At 36.6% G+C, this 20,727-nt stretch overlaps 1 protein-coding gene across 1 annotated transcript in view; it reads right to left on the reverse strand.

Annotated features, from left to right (window-relative positions):
• Positions 1-20,727, reverse strand: part of PACRG (parkin coregulated) — a 519,387-nt gene that overhangs the window by 199,651 nt on the left and 299,009 nt on the right. The window contains 1 exon segment of the mRNA XM_036871117.1: positions 206-355. Within this exon segment, the coding sequence (XP_036727012.1) occupies positions 206-355 (150 nt within the window).

A 20,727-nucleotide genomic window follows, 5' to 3' on the forward strand; every position in this document is an offset into this window, starting at 1 on the left:
GTGAGGAGTAATAAATAAAATTGTTAATTTTACTATTTCCCTAGGGAGTAGCAGGAGAAGAGGTAGGAGTTATGCTATTTAGATCTCCGAATGGATCTTGGTTTATATGTAATAATAAATCCTAAATGTGTTGCTAATTAACGCTACCTCAAACCACTCCCTTTTTTAGTGCTTAAAAGACATTTTGACTTCTGGGATAACTCACCATTCATATTCTTAAAGATGTTCAGGATGGGGAGGATTTGACGGTAATAGGGCACCAGAGCTTCACCCACCATCTCAGCTGACACAACCAGATGCTGTAGGACTTTGAGAGTGACGCAGATGACCTGTCGGTTTCGGAGGTTCAAGGCATCTATACAGTAGGAAAAGGAACAAGCCAAAAATAGAAAGATTCATTTCTACAATGTTAAGGGAAGTCGTCTCGTAGACCACTTAATTAAACTGTACTCTACTGGGGATCACCAATAGGATAAGCCTTGGTTATTACAGCTTTGAATGATGCACTGTTAATGCTATAAACAGGATCTTGTTTGTGTATTATTTGTTCTCCCGACTTGCACTGACTCCTCATCAATCCTAAGAAAGCAATTCATTGTCCTTCACAGAAGAGGCTGGTGATGGACAAGTAGCATGAAAGGTAAAAGATCAGTTCGTGTCGCTAAAGGACCCCATGAAGGTTGACAACACATAACGTTTTATGCAACAATCCCGTTCAGTTAGCAATCCATGCTATGCTTAAAACTATTGCCATGAAAAAACATTTTTGGGGGAAGAAGAGACTGGTTATGCTGTATATGAGTAGAAACTATAGACTGGTTACAAACATCGAGAACATTGTTGGTAGAAGTGACCATAAAGTGACTATATTTAGACTTTCAAGAAAGTAGGGAAGAAAAGCAAAAATTTTTAACGTTCAGAACTTCAGAAGGAATTAACAGTATATAACTAAGATACCAAAGGCATACAAAATGTTTTTAAAGAACAATTCTGAATGCACAGTAACAAGCTGTACTGCAGAGATAGAACAGGAGACAGTAAGTTACCTGGTGTTCCCCACATGCAGGGTCTGGAAACCTGCTCCAGTGGGGATGCAGAGGGCCAGGGACAAGGACACGGATAACTGGCTGTATAAACTTGGCCAACTCCCCCATACTTTCTTGGTCCTTAACCATGGGAACCTATTATTTACTTTCTAAAATGGCCAAAAATTCTATGATTTAAATAGAAAAGCCATATAAAGCATCTATTATAGAGGGTCAAAGGTGGTGACTGATAAATTGCAATGCCCGAGACTACTTCAGGACAAAGTCAGAGGCTCTTATTTGTAATATTCTACCTTCTAAAGAAAAAATTGACTATGACTTTAAAGCATGTGCCATTTATGGAGGGACAAAAGGAACCAGTCCATCCAAAGGAATGACAACACGGTCACTGTACTTGTGAGGCAGTCCTAACATTGTTCTTGAACTCCAGCTCACATTTCCAGTAGCCTGTGTCTTGCTATCACCTCAAATTCAGTTTGTTCCAAAGATAAGTTTCCCCCATAAACTTTATCTTTTCCCTATTTACCCCATATTTAGTATTGATACAACCAGGTTCCCAGGTATCCAGGGTCAAAATCTGTTTCTCATCCCTTGCATTCTTCATGTTGCAAAGTCATCTTATTCTGTTTTTGAAGTAGCTCTTGAATTTGTGTCCTCCTCCCATCCTCACCTCTAGCCTTCTAGTCCTGGGGCTCCACCCTCACCACCTCCCCTCTGGTCCTGGAGCTCCATCCTCACCAACTCTCCCCTGGTCCTGGGGCTCCATCCTCACCACCTCTCCCCTGGTCCTGGGGCTCCATCCTCACCACCTCTCCTCTGGTCCTGGGGCTCCATCCTCACCACCTCTCCTCTGGTCCTGGGGCTCCATCCTCACCACCTCTCCTCTGGTCCTGGGGCTCCATCCTCACCACCTCTCCTCTGGTCCTGGGGCTCCATCCTCACCACCTCTCCCTTGGTCCTGGGGCTCCATCCTCACCTCTCCTCTGGTCCTGGGGCTCCATCCTCACCTCCACTCTTCTGGTCTTGGGGCTCCATCCTCTCCATCTATCCTCTGATTCTGGCCCTTAGAACTCCACTACTGGAGAACTGCCATACCTTCCTAACCCACCTGCCTTCTTTCTGTCTTTCTCCACTCCCTCAACCTGTCTTTTCACACTGCTGCTGAATTCACCTTCTTAGAACATATTTGATAATCTACCTGCTCACAGAGTTCAGAGTCTCCCCCACACCATTTCCTACAGAATAAAGTACAAACTAGCCAGGCACAAGGGTGACACTTAAGGTAAGTTTGAACCAAACTAAATTCTCAATTGAAAATACAAGCATATAAGGTATCATTTAGTGGTTTCACAGCTATTCTCTTTGGAAGCACTAGGAAGTGTTTAAAACTAAAGTGTGGTCAGCTTCATCCCCTCCAGCAAAAAAATGGGGGTTGAGGTATGAAAACACCTCAGGGAAACCTCACAACTTCTGGTCCAGTTCAGACTACATTCCTGTTTGGTTTGAAAGCAAACACAAATACAATGAATAGAGAAGGCTCAGCTTCAATGCAAGGAATCAAGTTAAATATAACTATGGAATTTGATTGCATGATGGCTCATTATTACAGCATTTAGACACACTGCAGACCATACCATATATTCTGAGAAACAACTAAAAATAGAATGCTATAATTTAGCCTAAAAGCTGTAGTAATGAGATGCTCAAGAGCAGAGCTTCAGAGAACCACGGGAAGTTGGAGAGGGAGAAGGTCAGGTAGAGTGTCCTGTAGTGGTAGTGGGGATCCTTTTTTCTGGTCTTATCCAAGCTAAAATTGTTTTGTCTTTTTAGGAAGCCAGAGGTTATTGATCCCTGCTTACTGACGCAACTGCATTTAACAGAAGAGAACTGGGAGCCTGCAGAAATGTCATTCTGAGAATTATGGGCAGTACACATTCTTTCAAAAAGTCTACCAATGAAGCTCAACATGTTTAGGGTTTGGTACTGCACAGATCTGTGTGATGGTTCATATACTAGTAACTAACATGTATTGGGCACCTCTATATACCAGGAATTAAACTGAGCACTTTACATATATTAGTTTACTTAATCCTCATTCATCAAATATTTATTGAGAATGCATTATGCACCAGTAATTGTTTTAAGAATTGGAGATATAGAAGTGAACAAGACAGATATAGTACTCAGCCCCTTGGGGCTTACAATATAGTATGGAAGAAGATATTGAACAAATACTACAAGTGTGTTGAGATTTCATAAGAAGGATATGGTATTTAAACAGCAAATCAAAAAGGCATTCAGCCCAGCCTACAAAGTAGGGAAGGCTCCCAGACACAGGTAAGGACCTAAGGGATGAGTAGATGTTATTAGGGTGAAGGAGAGGGAACGGCATGCTAGATTGCCCCCTCTTGGGTAAAGGACTTCTTTTATAAGGTCTACTCCAGCTCAAATGGATAAAATTCTACTTAGCGATGTGGGAACAAAGCCCAAGATAGCAAAGAAGCAGTCTTCCAAATGCTTTTATCATTGTGTATGTGTTTTCCTTGGGATCATTTAGAAATGGTGGGAAGAAGGATGTGAGTATGTGTAGATGTACATAAAAGGAGAGTGAGGCCATAGTACTTTTCCCCAAGCTAAAAGATCCCTAGGTCCTGTCTTGTCTTATCAGCCAAATAGAATCAGATGTCTAAAATCCTGGGTTTCTGTCTTTTCTTTCTATTCGTCCCTCTATCCCACCCCACTTCTTAAAAAGGACTCACAGCCACATCCAGCTAAATGTTTTATAAACTGCTTAGTCAGGAAGGATTAGACATTGAAACAGAATTACATGAGTTTGTTGTTTTAATTTTTTATATATTAAAATAAATAAAATTGAGTGTATATAATATCATTCCATTTTGTGGGTTTTTTTTTTTTTAAGAAAGCCTTTCTGTTGACACTATAAAGTCACAAGTAGGAGAACCTATTGAAAGTATTAGAAGAGATAGCTATCTGAGCATGTGTAGAGCCCATCTGGTGACTGCAGAAAAGATTTTGGTGGCCGTAGTGCCTACTGAATACTGGCTTGTCAAGTGCCCTTTTTTTAGAGTATACATGCCAAAGCTTGCAATAAAACAGGCTAAAGTATGCTCATCTACTACCAATGTTAGAGAAGAGTCTTGCCATATAGAATATACTAAGGAGTAAACCTTTTTATATATATGAGTAATAATAACATCGAACTTTTGTTGATTAGGTTTATCCCTGTACATATGGCTAATTGATCACCTGGGGATAAATTAATAATCTCTCTCACCATGGATAGTAATAATAGCTATTAAGAAATAATTATTTTATCTCATTGCAACACTGATTGAATTAACATGATTGTGAAAAATGTTATTGAATTGACAAAGACTGACAAGTAAAATGCTTCAACTGTTACTCTTAATGACATCTAAAATGGAACCCTGAGGCATCCTAAATGAGCAGGGACTGGCTCTAAAACTTCTGCAGTAGCTGTGAAATAGAGCCATGGTATGCGCTATAAAAGCCCCTTAACTTCATCTAAGGGGGATTTTTTTTATATTGCCCATTTCCACTTCAGTTCCTCAGTTCTATTTTTTTCCCTCATTCTTGGGGAGTTAAGATATACCATTAAGTTGGAAGTCTTTTTGTTCTTACTGTCCCAGTAGAACTAAATAAAAAAGAGGTTTTTTTTTTTTTTTTGAAACAAAGTTCTTTTCTTTTGAAAAAGTATGTTAACAGATATAAAGAGAATATGATTCTATAGCTTGAAAGAGAAGAAATGTGTTTATTCTTGTGTTGATGGGCCTGAAAGCAACTGTCCAGATTTAAGTGAGGACTCTGAACTCAAGATTTAAGGTTTTGAAAAGGGTCTAACATGAGAAATCTACTGACATTATAGATCGACCAGGGGAACCTTTATATTCAGAAAATTAGATTTCTATTGTACTGCTTACTGCTTTCAAGTATAATCAACAAGATAGAGCTTCCAGATGTATGGAAATTGTTGAAGAATGAGGAAAAAGTAATTTAAAGTCAAAGTAGTAAAACATTCATCTTAGATGGTTGTAAGTTACATGTATGATTTTCTCAAGCATAAAATCCATTATTGCTATGAGTTTTTGCAAAGTGAGAACATTGTCTACTATTAGATATGATTCACTACTGTGGAATCAGGAATAGATGGAAATATTTCTACTTCTTTTAAAATTGGATACACCAAACAAAATGTAAAAGCAAACAATAAATTCTAAAAAATATTTTTGACATATGGTATAAATGTTAATATCCTTGATATACAAATAGCTACCACAAATCAATAAAAGTTTGAAACTGCTAATTAAAAAAATGGGCATATAATATAAATAGACAATACACAAATTAATAAATACAAGTGAACAATTACTATTGTAGAGTTTTCAACTTCATTGATAATCAAATGAAATGAAACACTACTCTATAATTTTGAATATCATATTAACAAAAAGTTTTTGAAAATTTAATACTCAGTATGGAAACAGGTCTGGGAAAAGAGGCACTCTCCTAGGTACCATATTGTAAACCATCACAATCTTTCTATGGCAACATGCATGTAACACTTGACCCAGCAATTTCACTTCTGGCATTTAGTCAAAGGAAGTATGCAGCTGTGCAGAAAGAGTTATAGGATAGGATGTATCAATAGTATTATTTATAATTATAAACCATCTAAATGTTCCCCAAAACACTGGCTTATTTAAGTAAAATCTGGTATACCTATACAATGGAAAATTATAGTTGTTAAAGTCATATAATAGAAAATATTTTTAAAATAGGAAAATGTTTATAAGATACAGGTGAGTAAAGAAGAAGGTTATAAAGTGTATTTTCACTCTGCTCTCATTTTGAAAATAGAATGTAAACACAGTAAATACTGGAGATTTATAAGCTCAGATACAATAGAGACTATCTTATCCATTGGCATATATAGACACTGGATTTTATTCTATTAAAAAAATACCTTGTTTTTTAACACTGCTTTTTTAAAAAAATCAATGTACCTTGCATATTTCCCTAAAATATTATTCTTCATGATTATAATTTATATGTTTTAATGTAGCAGAATTCTGGCCCTGTCTCCTTATTCTTTCTCAATATTTTCTTGATTATTCTTAACTATTTACATTTTGAGAGAAAATTTAGAATAATTTAGTCAGGTTAAAAAGTATGCTTGGCACTTTGATAAAATTTCCAATAAATTTAGATAGTAATTTGGGGGAAATGGCCATCTGTCCAGTTAGGAACATGTATCTCTTCAACTGTTCTTGTTCTTTATTAAACTCCTCGGAAAAGCTTTATAGTATTTTTCAAGTAGATTCTGTATACTTTGGTTAGGTTTACTAGTGTTTGAATCATTTTTATTTATTTTGATATCTTAAATGACATATTTTTCAATTTACTGTGTAAAATATATATAATATAAAATGTTATTTAACCATTTTTAAGTGTACAGTTCAGTGGCATTAGTTACATTCACAGTATCGTACAATTATCACCGCTAACTATTTCCAAAATTTTCCATCACCCAAAATAGAAACTCTATACCTCTTTAAAAAAAACCCTCCCCACTCACTTCCCCTTGAGCCCTTGGTAACCTCTAATCTATATTCTGTTTCTATGAATTTGCCTATTATAGATGTCTTAAAGTATTTTAAGTATTATTTTTTCTGATGTTGAAATATTTAATTAATAATTGAGATTGCTGCACCCAGTATCATGTTAGTCGAATTAGACTGAAATGAATATAAATTTTGCTAGTCAAGGGGCGCTAACCATACACATTTTTAGTTTTCTGAATATAATGAATTCAAAATATGTTTTCAAACCAAATTTAGGTTTCAAAATTGTAGAAATTATTCTCCTTCCAAAACAGAACTCAATTGCTATACAAATAAATATGATGTGGCCTGAGTTCTCAATTAAAGTATCAGAGACTTAGCTTAGCTATTATATACATGGAGTAAGCCTATCATAATTGTTACCATTTTTCTTTAATTCATTGTTCTCCAATAAGTGTTATATTAAAAGAGCATCATTTTTTCTCTCATCTCATACAGAAAGGAATTATCTTTATGCAAAATTCAGACTTTTCCATCAAAGCTTTGTCATTACAAGTGGTTAACTTTTTCTCTTTTTTGATAGACAAGAATATATTCTGACTTTAGGACCATAGAAGGCAACTTAGTATTCAGTGACAGTGTTTGGTCTTTCTTTCCATTAAACACTTAGTTTTAAAGATAGATACACAGTTAATATTATTTGCTTAAACAAATGAAAGTATTCAGTTACCAGAATGGTCTCAACATTATAGTCAGTAGCATGATCTATTTAGTACTCACAACTTTCTAGACATAGAGGAACCTGAAGAACAATGTCATTCAACACACCCTTCTTCAATCTTGTTGCAACCAAGGTTGGGCCTGTTTTTGCTCTCATACATACTGAAGCCTCTAAGGGTAATTGAGAGTAAACTTATCAGTACCCTGCTTTGTCAGAAAGCAGAGGAGGATTTGTCTCTTTGGAGTACCCTGCTCCCCTGTCCCTACGCTACTGGCTCAGTTCAGCTTGAGGGAGTTGGGTGACAGATGGAATGACGAGCAAAGGAAGCAGTTAGCCAGCCTTGGTGCCATTCTCAGAGTAAGACCAAGTGACAATGTGCTGTGACAAGCAGGCACTGCTTCTAAGAATTATGGTTATGTTTTTTCCTCTGGTTGAGAAAAGGTGTCTAAGTTTGCTCCAGCTTTAGGATAACAGAAGTAGTGGACTATGAAGAAGAATATAGTACACACAGGCTTTTCACAAAACAAGAAAGTTGAGAGCTGTGCTACAAAATAGAAGATGGGTAAATACATCACTTTCCAAAAAGGAGCTGCCCTTTCCTCCCCAAAGAAGGAATTTGAAAAACTACACACTGCTAAGCTTGACATCAATATCTGGTAAAATTCTAGGACTGATTATTTAAGCAAGTGATTTGAGAGCTCCTAGGACAACAGCGTGATTTCTAGGAGCCAGAGTGAGCTTTTTGGAATGTCAGGCCAGGCTTACCTCACGCATTCGAACAAGTTTACTCATAAAAGAGATCACAAACAGACTATACTGCAAGGCATCTGACAAGAACTCTCTTGTAGGCAAGATACAGAAATGGTTGAAGAGTTAGGCTTCTTCTTTTTTCCTTACTGTGTGAATAACTGAATTTCAGTAATATGCCTTGTTGGTTTGGTATTGACCTGCAGAGTCCTTACTGGAATACTGCAGTGGTCCATACTTGACCTAGTCCAGTTTCCATCTAACATTTTTATTGTAACTTGGATGAAAGTTATAAATCTATCAATTTTTTGATGACCCAAAGTTGGGAAGTCTGTAAAGACATGGCCATGAAGGAACACCAAGGAGGTAAAAATAATAATTTACTATTATTACCACCGTGATTTGGCACTGTGCTAAACTTCCTACCTGTATGATCTGTTAGTCCTTACATAATGCCTGGGCAGTTGGTTTTATAATCCCCTGGGAAAGATGAAATAATTAATTGACCAAAACCACACAGCTAGTTAATGACCAGCTGTGGTCTGGTTTGCACGAGCCCAAGGCCTGTGCTCATTATGGTTAGACCCCACTTCTTCCCAGCATCCCACCAAATCCTGGTGGACAACAGGGCCAGACTTGGAGCCTGCTCAGGAGGAATGCTGAGTGCTGCACAGTGAACACAGGTTCTAGCGTGGACTTTGAGCAAAACAGACACCTGCTGGGACCTGAGCTTAAGTGGTTTGTTCTTGGGGAACAAGTCATCCTGATGAAGCTGGGTTTCCTGGCATCTTCTGAAAAAGCAAGCAACACTCTGCAGTAGTGTTACTCCTTGACTAGAGTTCAGCTCTCATGTGGAAGGAGGAAGTTAACAATAAGAGATTTTAGCCTGGGTGTCCAAAATCTGTTGTCATAATCCAGACAGAGAATGATGATGATGGTGATGATGATAAAATTTATCACCCACTACATCCTCTGCTAAGAGCTTGAAATGTATTATCTTATTTAATCACTAAACTAACCATAAATTGGGTGCCATTCTCATCTGTTCTATAAATTGATCCCCAAAGTGATTAACTTGTCTGATAGCTGGTATGTGGCAGAGTTAGAATTTTGACCAGATAGTCTGACTTCAGAGCCCTTGTTCTGAATTATCACACTATACAGGAAGAGTGATAGAATTTGTTTCTTTATTTGAGAATGGAAAAGGAACAGCCAATATGTGGTGAACTCAGTTTGAAAATGCAATAATGCTATTGTTAGCTCTTTCTCTCTTTTATTCTATTGTGTTTTTCTGGCATGGACAGCTATAATCTCCATTCTCATCATTTTTATTTTGGATCATTCTGAGTCTTTTTCCCTATTCATACAGGGGTAGGCCTGATTTTTATTCACCCTCACAGGTCCAGAAGGAATTCTTCCTCTGGCAAGTGACCAGGTAACTGTTTAAATACTTCTGAGAATGTCTAGTCTCTGCCTCAGACTGCTATCATCTTGCATCCACTAACACATTATTTATGTATAGGACTTCATGTAGAGGGACACCAGTTTTTATATTATGACTTTCTTTATTAGGGAATTAAAGGCGGTAGGCAATTGACAGATTGAGTGTGAGAGAAATGGACAGAGAGGAAAGGAGAAAGAGCAGCCTCCACCAGGTAACTGGATTTTACAGCCCCACCTGGCTATGACTGCTCATATTCAACACGACACTTATTAAGAACCTGCTTATCACTTGACCTGGGCATTTCTACACGACCTCCCTTAATGATCACAACAACTATCTGGGGTATGTATTAATTCCCTTGTTTTGGAGATGAGGACTAATCTCCCAAACTCAAGGAGATAGACTAATTTATACAAAACGGTAGAGCCAGCACTAGAACCCAGAAACCAGGTCCATGGCTTCTCCAGTGGCCACACTAATCCTCAGAGAGGACAGAGGAACATGGTCTTTAGCACCACCTACTGAAGCTTCCTCAGAAAATGGATGGATGTTTCAAGCTTTAAGATTCCAGAGTCCATTGACCTCGATAGCTATGAATTCTCATTTGGGAATATCAATTGGTCAGTAGGGGTTAAGTTTGCTGTAGTAATAGACTGAGCCTAAAATCTAAGTGGCTTCACACAGAAAAGGATCATTTCTCATTCATAGTAGATACCCAGTTCATGTCAACATGGGGGTGAGGAGAAGACAGAGGACTGTGCACCGGCTCTGAAATGCTTGGTTTGAAGGGAACGCACATCTCGTTTCTTCCATTAACAGCGTGTCGGCAGAGTTAGTCCCATGGTCCGCATAACTGCATAACTGAGAAATGCTAAGGAGGCGACAGATGTTTGTTGTGCAGTAAATGTCTCTGCTATAGAATTCACGGCGTTTTGAGAAGCTACCTCTTTTCACTTCCACTAACCTGTACTATGGGTAGGTTACATGATCTGGGTTAATTGAGTCAGTGTGTTCCATCCCCCTTGGCCATAGTTCTAAGCTGGTGCATGTGGTACAATCACGGTGCACCTCTGACTTTTATTTTTTCTGGAAATTAAAGGACAATGGCACTTGTTCTTTTCTACAGGTATAAATAAGTAAGCATGTAGTTCCAGGATCGGAGCATTCTGAGGCCAAAAAGGGAGCCAGCTTTAAGATGACCATGCATAAAACAGAACAAGAGTGACATTGGCAAGCCACCAGATTAAATCAAGCCTGAAATGAGACCCTGGATTGTTCAGTGATGTGAATTATTAAGCAAACCTAATTCTTTATGAAGCTTTGAATTAGTTTTCTTTTTCTGTCTTGTAATCAAAATAATCCTAAGTAATACACGAATTTTTTCCATATTTTTAGAACAAATAATATATTTTCTTCTTAAATTAAAAATTATTACTTTTTAACACCTTTAAAATAATTTACCTGGAAAATTTCAAGTGATATAAGTGAAATTATTAGATCATAAAGAATAATGCAGTTCAATTGGACTTGTTCCCTTCTAATTAAATAGAATTCTCAAACTAATTTTTGTATCGTGATACAGATTCTCATATTTTATTCTTACTTGGTATGTTTTCTTCCACTGGGCATTCTTTAAAAATACCATTTTGCTTTTGAAAATAGTATTGTTTAAATTGCTTCAGCTGTGTCTGTGCATGTTTGTCCTTTATAGCTGGGTGACCTCAACTCATTAGAGCTCTCCTAATGAGGCCACTGTTTTATGACCTATTTGTAGATCAGTGATATTTCTGTAATTCTTTAGCCAGGTCACCTTGTCTCCTAGTAGACCATCTCACAAATGTATGTTACTGCTCATAAACAAAGAGTCACATGAGGGAATGTAGATGAATAAACAATTACTCTCACTACTTAAATAATTTCTCCAATAAATGGAAAGCATTATATCATTATACGCTTTATTTGCTGTTTCATACTAGAGATTCTTACAAGGTAGTTTTTATATAACACGTAGTACAGTGGCAAGCCTAAATGGCCACTTCACACTTTTGATCAGGACACCTATACAAATTTCAGTATGGATAGCAGTTATGTACCTGATTAAATAAATTATGCAAATATTTTGATGCATCTACTGTGTACTAGCCAGTACATTAGATGCTGTGGGGACATATCACTTTCTAACATTATATTCTAAGTGATGTAAGAGAGAAAAATTCAAAGTTCTGTGGGAATAGGAAGGCAGAGTGGGGAGAGGACTGAAGTTGAGGGTAGGGAGGGAGAGGGCAATCAGAAGAGGCTCTCCAGGACAATTCCTATTGGAAGTGGGTTTTGAAGGTTCCTTAACGTTTAGGCATTTGAGGATGTGTGAGAATGGGTATGCCCCGAAGAGCAAAGATAGAAAAGGGCAAGACAAGTGCTATAGCACAATCAGTTTGGCTAGAGCATGGGGTGCATGAGGGGAAATAGTAAGAAATTAAGTCAGAAACATAATTTGCAGCCAGATATTTAATGGGAATCCTTGAATACCATGCCAAAGAATGGAAAGTAGGCAGAAGCTGGATGGGAGTCTGTCCTTGCAAGATGGAAGTGTACTAGGTAAGATTTTGAGTTGAAAAGTTTTTGCCTCCAAAAACTAAGGTGTGTGTCCTGAGGCAGAAGGAAGTAGAAGGTATATTTAATTGAGGTATCAGAGAACAGAGTTTTGGGCTGGCAGAGTATGTAAAAAATTAGAAGGGGGGGATCCTGGAAGGTAGAGACCCACAGATGGGGTAAACAAAAAACCTGCAAGAAAACTCTACCTTAGCTGATCTCTAAGGATTACACACATGAGAGAGATCTCAGTAGGCCCAGATGATAAGCAGAGGCTGGAAGGTGAAAGAACTGAAGATGAAAGAACTTAGCCTCCTGTTCACCACAGGGGACACAAAGTTTAGAGTTTGTGTTTAGCAGGTTAACTCTCCATTAGAATTAGAACTGACACCCTTCAAAAGAATATAACAGAATCCAGAGACTCTATGATATATTAGCCATAATGTCCATGGTAGGATTATACATTCTGGCCCCTAAGCAACTATAGTGAACAGAACAACCCACCTCCCCCATTAACCTGCAATAGGTGCGTAGCAGATATGAGAAACAGAACTTTTTAAACTCACTATTGTTTTAAGCTTTTGATTTTGGAGATTGGTTGTTCTTTCAATATAACCTAGCCTGCTCTGATTGAAAAAAATTCCTTCTATCATATTAAGAGAACTCCCTTCTATCCTTAGTTTGTTTTAAAAATAGAAATGGGTGGGCTTCCCTGGTGGCGCAGTGGTTAAGAATCCGCCTGCCAATGCAAGGGACATGGGTTCGAGCCCTGGTCTGGGAAGATCCCACATGCTGCGGAGCAACTAAGCCCGTGCACCACAACTACTGAGCCTGCGCGTCTGCAGCCTGTGCTTCGCAACGGGAGAGGCCGCAACAGTGAGAGGCCTGCGCACCGCGATGAAGAGTGGCCCCCGCTCGCCGCAACTGGAGAAAGCCCTCGCACAGAAACGAAGACCCAACACAGCCAAAAATAAATAAATTAATTAATTAAAAAAAAAAAAAAATAGAAATGGGTGTTGAATTTTATCAAGTGCTTTTTACCATCATTTGAGATGATCATCTGATTTTTACCCCTTAATACACAAATGTAAATGGCATTAACTGATTTTTCTAATGTTAAGCCAATCTTATCTTCCTGAAATAAAATGAACTTTGTCATGAGAAATTATCATTTTTATATATCAATGGATTCAGTTTGCTAGTAATTTTGTTCAGAAAGTTTTCATTGATATTCATGAATGAGATTGTCCTGGAAGATTCCTTCTTGCAATTTCTTGCAATGTCCTTGTTGGTATCAAGTTTATGTTGCACCATAAAATGAGTTGGAGTCTATATTCTCTATTTTCATTGTCTGAGAAAATCTGTGCAAGATTTAAATTATTTTTTCCTTAAGTCTTTGGCACAACTAACCAGTGAGGCTATGTGAGCCTTGAGTTATCTCTGTATGAGGAATTTTAATTACTAACTTAATTTCTTCACTTGTTATACTACTGTTTGTACTTTAACTTATTTTCTATTTCTCTGGTGTCAATTTTGTTAAGTTATATATTCCAAAAATTTGACCATTTCATTGAAATTTCAAAGTTTTAGGGATAAAGTTGTTTATAATATCCTATCAAGATATCCTATCAATGTCTGTAGGGTCTGTATAACATTTCCTTTTCTATTTCTGATATTGGTTATTTTTGCCTTTCATTTTTTTCATTTTTTATTTATAAGCTTTTACAAATGTTTATCAATTTTATTAATCATTTCAAGAAACCAAACAATGTTTGGTTTTTGATGCTCTCACTTGCATGGCTGTTTTCTATTTTTATTTTATTTTGCTTTTATACTAATAATTTATTCTTCCTTTGACTTTCTTTTACTGTTCTTCCTGTCATTTATTGAGATGGATACTTCATTTACTATTTTTCCCTTTTTTTCTTTTTGATACCATGTTTAAGGTTACATATTTTCTTCTGAACACTGCTTTACCATGTCATATGTGGTAAATATTTTAATGTAATTTTTTGTAACATTTTTATGTAATATTTTGGTAAGCTTTTAATATGTAATTTATGTGATATTTTCATTATTGTGCAGTTAAAATACTTTATAATTTCATTAGAATTTCTTATTTGACCCATGGGGTATATAAAAGTATATGTCAATTTCAAAATATATGGGAATGTTTTAGTTATTGCTTTAAAAAACTGATTTCTAACGTAAATTGCATCTTAGTTGCACAACATACTTTGTATGAATTCCATGCTTTGATATTTTTTGAGACTTGTTTTATGGGCTAGGACATGGTTAATTTTTGTGAATATTCCATGTGTGCCTAAAAAAAGTCATTTGCAGTGATAGATGCAGCCCTGAATTTTGTAAAGAAGAGAAGAAGCTCAGGAGATCCAGATATGATTCAAATCTTGATTCTACCATTTGGCAACTGTATGACATGGATGTTTTTCTTAAATTTTACATGCCTCAGTTTTGTCACCTGTGAAATGAGGATTATCGTAGCTGGATTGAATAATATGATTCCAGGAAAGCGCCTAGCCCACTGAAAGCTTCCAAGACATATGGTGGTTTCCTTGCTTTTGTAGTGCGAAACTTTAGCATAATTTTCTATCTTTGACTTCACAAATTGTGAAAGAGAAAATAATATATAAATTATTTGAAGAACATGATAGAATAAATATATATTAAGATATATATCATAGAGAGGATTCACTTTCTTTTCAGCCTCCATGATGACAATAACTGAGCATTCCTATAGCCTAATAAGAGCCTCAGTAAATTCCCAAAAAAATGTAAATAGAGGAGAAGCCATATTCTCTTGCCACAGAGCAATAAATATAAATAAAATAACCATGAAGACAAAATCTCCAAATATTTGTAAATTTTAATGTATTATTTTGTTCAAATGAATCATCAAAACTATAAATACAATCTATAATATAGTGACAAGGAGAAACATACGTATAAAAATAAATGGAATTAATTCAAAATTGCACACAGAAGCAAAGTCATAGCCTTACATGCTGTGATTACCAAAAGAGAAACAATAAAAATAAAAGTAATATGCTTTTAATGTAAAATGATACAAAAGCAAAACAAACCAAAAACTTAAGGAAAACAGATAAACCAACTGCCTTGAAGATGTGATATATATATACATGTGTGTATACACTATATATACACACAGTATATATATACACACACACACAATGGAATATTACTCAGCCATAAAAAGAATAAAATTCTGCTATTTGCAACAACATGAATGGACCTAGATGGTATGCTTAGTGAAATAAGTCAGCAAAAGACACAGACTGTATGTTATCACTTATATGTGGAATCTAAAAAATAAAACAAAAGAGTGAATGTAACAAAACAGAAACAGACTCATAGGTATAGAGAACAAACTAGTGGCTACCAATGGGGAGAGTGAAGGGGGAGGGGCCAGATAGAGGTATTGGATTAAGAGGTACAAACTACTATGTATAAAATAAATAAGCTACAAGGATATAATGTACAACATAAGGAATAGAACCAATCTTTTATAACAACTTGAAATGGAGTATAATCTATAAAAATATTGAATCACTATGTTGTACACCTGAAACTAATACAATATTGCAAATCAACTATACTTCAATAAAAAATTAAAAATTTATAAACCATAAAGTTGAATAGAAATAAGATGGGACTTTTAAAAAATACTAAACATAAAGTACAGAAACCACTGGCTGACAATAAATTAGAGAGAAAATATAAATGCATAATATTATCCCCATTTTATAGATCAGGCAACAGTGTTACATGGAGTAAAGCAACTCGCCTCAGATCACGTGGCAACTAAACAGTGCAGCCAGGATTAGAAGGTGAGCAGTCTGATTCCATAGTCTATGCTCACTAGTACACTAGTACACTATCCTGTTGATCTATATGCAGGATTGGGAAAGTCTTAAAATCTAGTAAAGAGGAAGGTAATTGTTACTGAATGAGGGAAGGAAGGATATAATGAGTCAGAAAGCAAAAAAGCAAATACACAAACACCCATATCCTACAAATCTATAGTAAATATTCATGGAGAGATAAGAGAATGAGCATAATGGGTTCATAAAAGAAGGGAACAAAATACTATTTTAAAAGAACAACGAGATTAAAATAAAATTACAATAATTAACAAATTATTCAATCATATTTTTGGAAGATAATGTCAAGGAAATTTCCCAGGAAGTAGAACTAAGACAGAGTTGGATAATATGAGCAAAAGGATAAAGAAATTCGAGAAACAGCCCACAAGGTGCAATATATTAGTAGCAGGAATTACAGACAGAGAAGTAAGAGAAAATAGAGGGAGAACATTACTAAAGGAATAATACATGAAAAGTTTCTAGTGCTGGAAGACATATGTCTCTAAATTGAAATTTCCCAGGACAATGAATGAAAACACAGCCACATCAAAGCATATCAACATGAAATTTCATATTACCAGCGATAAAGAGAAGAACCAGAAAGCTTTCAGAGACTGAGGGAAACAAGCCACAGGCAAATGGCTGGAAACTCAAGTGGCATCAAGATTTTCTAAGCAATGTAAGAACCTGGGAGGCAGCAGAGACATGACCTCAAAATTCTGGATGAAAATGATTTTCAGTGGAGCCAAACTAATAAACAGTGTGATGGTAGAATTTTCAGATAAGCAAGGCCTGAAAAATATACCTTTCATATACTTACAAGAAACTACTAGAAGATGTGCACTTTAAAAATGAGGAAAATAGGACAAATGGCAAAGGAAAAAAAGAGGTCAAACGTGAAAGAGGAGTAAGGAGAAGTAGCAGAAAGAGGGAGGGTGCAAGGGGTATCTCCATGAACAGAAAGAAAATTGATGAGTTGTCTGATGCTCTGAACATCTGGAAAATAATATTCATTTGCTAGATCCTGAAATATTTGAAAAGAAATAGTAAGTATATACGAAACAAGCAAACAAAATGAGAGGCAATCTTCAATGCTAAGAAAAACAAGTTGCCTAAGAAAGAAATGCAATCATAGTAATGGTGTGATTTGCAGTGAACAGTATTTATGTCATCACAATAGTGTAACAACTGATTATTGATTTATCCAAAACTATATAACTATATTGGAAGGGTGGAGTGGGAAAGAAGGCAAGTTTGGGTAAGACAGCCAGATTCTTACCATTTCTCAGTGACTGGCAGCTCTCATCAGAACCATATTGTTGGGAACAATCAGTGGGAACAACCTCTCAAGGAAGTTTCCACACCAAAGCTTTTTTCTTGTGATTAGTGATTATTTCTCCCATTTATTTGTGATCATCACAGATAATTTAGTTTTCCTTCTGTCATCTCATTCGTTGTTTTTTTTTTTTTGCAATCTCCCTTGTCTTTTTTTTTTAAAGTTGTTTCCTTAATGACAGTGTTTCAGTTCTCTTTCCCTAGTACTTCATCTGATATACCACCTATTTTAATCTATTAATGGTTACTTTTAAGGCCTAAAAACTGAAACTTACATTTCTCTAATTAGTCACATTATGAATGAAGCAGTGTCTTTGGTTTTATTACATATAAGAGAAATGATCATTCATCTATTTTCCACCAGCTCATTCCCCACCTTGCTCTCATGCCCAGGATCTTGTGGGAGGGTCTGAGGAGTCCCAGCCTAATCTTGGCCTGGTCACCCTTGTCTTGACCTTGCAGCAGCAGCATTAACTGTGGGCTTCTTAGAAATGCAGCATCTCAGGTCACTTCATACCTACTGATGTGGAACCTACATTTTACTGGGGTCTGGAGATGATTTGTGTGCACAGTGAAGTTTTGGAATTGGTGCTTTAGACAGTAGGCTGTCCCCCTGGGTTGGTAAAGACTATATGTAGATTTTAGGCCCCAAGGTCAGGCAGTGGAGGAAGGACCAACATCTTATTGTCTCTCAATCAAGAGGTCTACTCTTCTTCTAGAGGCAAAAAATATCAGTATAGCAGCTGATTGTTGTTCTAAAACATGATGTCATGGTTTGCACAGCACAAAGGGTCATGACAATAACATCTTTATTGTGAACATTTTTATCAATATAAATTGATCCTCTTTACACACATAAAACTTCTTTTCATTAAATTCTACTTTTCTAAAATTGAAATAACTACACCTGCCTTCTTTTTCTTCATTTTCCCCAACATAGATTTTATTTTTTAAATGTTTAAGTATTATTTTGTTTTTATATATAGAGAGAGAGTTTATATTCCGATTTTGTTTTTCACAAACCAATCTGAAAGTTATTTTCATAGTTGATATATTTGATTTCACATTTTCACCTTATTTTGAGCTTTTGGCTCAGCACTTCCTTGCTGCCTAGTCAATGTCATTCTTTTAATATACAGACTCTGTTTTAAATACTTTTATCTTCTCCATTGACTTTGAAGGTTTATACCCAATTTCTCTGAATTATTTTTGCCACATTACTGCAAAATGATTCTTCGACATTTCTTGCAGATTTGAAACTCTTTTTCATCAACTATTTACACTTAACTCTAGATTTAGTAGCTCTTAATGCAACTTGCTTTTCAAACTATGACATTCTCATTTTTGGGTTCTTATCTTGGCTTTACTCTCTGAGAGTTGGAGCACATCCACAGTAACCCTTTGTACGAAGGGCAGGAGGGCATTATGCTCACTGAGTCCGTGAGTCTTTTCTTCTTCTTCTCCTTCTCCTCCTTCTCTTTCTTCTCCTCCTTCTCCTTCTTCTTTTTTTAAACCAATTTTCATTCAGTTTGTTACATCATGTCTTGCTACTCATATGACAGGGATGAAATGCACATAAGGTGATTCTCCTCCAATTCTCATTGCTGTCTGGAATTTACTCTTACGAAAAATGTCTTAGCCCCAGTTATTTGTATTTCTTGGTGTGTACCATTTTTTTCCCTGTCCAGACGTTTTTGCTTGTAATGAGCCTTTTCTACCTGCAAAACAAGGGATATTTTTCATCTCTGAAAACTTCTTTCAATTCCTTCTGCCATTATCATTTCTATTCCTGTTGTTTTGATGATTCCTCTTGGGAACCCCTATAACTTTTAGCTGCTGCTTTTGTCCTATGTTCTCCATTTTATAGTCCTTCCTCACCTTCTTTTTTATTCTTGTCTTTTCGGAGGGAGATTCTTAAGGTGGTGGTCTACATTTACAATTCCATGTTGTGCAGTTGATTGTTCTCTGTGCCTCTGGGGGGACATTAATCCTGCTCTGACATTTTTAGTTTCCCTCTTCTCAGTCAGCACTGGCTTATTTTCATGTGAGTCTGGTTTCCTCTTGTAAATTTCTGCTTCTGTTTCATAGAGGCTGTATCTTCCTGAATGCTGAGGATGTCAAACACATTTCTACAAGTTTCTTCTGGATCCTATGCAAAATGTTGTTGAGGTACAGTTTTCCTCTGACTATTCATGACATTTTCTTCCCTGTGTGTAGCAACTTGTTTTGAATGGCCCCGTGTGGCTGGGTTATTGTTATTGTTCTTGCTTTTATTGAGGAGAGAGAGCTCTAAACTCAGAGTCTGCAGGTTGCTCTTGGCACCTCCTGTCTTCCTGGCTGCTATGGGAATCCCCTTCTGCTTTCCATAGGCAAAGCTTCCAGTGACTTCTTCCTGGGATTGCTCTGCTGGATTTTGATGGATTTTTGTTCTCCTCACTGGATGGAGTGGACAGAAGTCGAAAATCCACAGTTTGGATTGCTCAGAGGGTCCCTCTCACCTCATCCTCACCTACAATGTTTTGCTGTTGCTCTCAGCAATCAATGCTCCATTGCCAACGCTGACTAGTTTATACTGGGATTTTTTTGTAGTTTCTGACCCAGAATAACTCAAGAAGGTGGAAATAAGAAAGTGGGAGAGGAAGAGGAGGCCCTGTAGTGATGCCATAAAGCAACAGAAATGGAACAATGTGTTAAATGTGCACTGTTCCCGTTATTACTCGATGACCCCACTTGGGGTCTTGAGCCAAGGAGAGAAGCAGAAAGTAAAGTGTCTTCTTATCTCTTTTTATGTTAGAAATCGTAGAGCCACTGAATGTGTCCATTTCTCATTCCAGTATTATCAACCTTTCATTTAGTTGAAACAAACCCCAGATTCCAGAAATAAATAGGCAGGTAATCCCATTCACAGCTCCACAGGGAGTTTATATGTTTTGCTTTGCCTTCAGAGATATTAATTATCGATGAATTAGAATTCAAGAAAAGATGTTAAAGAACTGCTAGCTGGTGATGGTGAGGTTAACTTTTGCCCCTGGAATGAGCCAAAATTTTACTAATAGTACCTTTTGAAAATAAGGTACACACAGCTGTTATATGTTATGCCAATTATGTGTATCAGCCTGCTTCTGTATCAACTAGCTCCATTCCAGAATTCCACCTGAAAAATGTAGTTTATGTATGTAATACTTTTCACACTGTGCTGGAACCGTGCATTATCTTGCATAGTTAGTCACTATTCTTTGCTGAGTAAAGTTTGGCTTTCAGTGATGTAGACAGAGTGAGAAGAAGCAAGCTGAGTTAGATTCAGGATCAGTATATAATAGCAGAAGCCCAGGAAGGC

Source organism: Balaenoptera musculus, chromosome 12 (assembly GCF_009873245.2).
Source record: "Balaenoptera musculus isolate JJ_BM4_2016_0621 chromosome 12, mBalMus1.pri.v3, whole genome shotgun sequence".
Taxonomy (NCBI): Eukaryota; Metazoa; Chordata; class Mammalia; order Artiodactyla; family Balaenopteridae; genus Balaenoptera; species Balaenoptera musculus.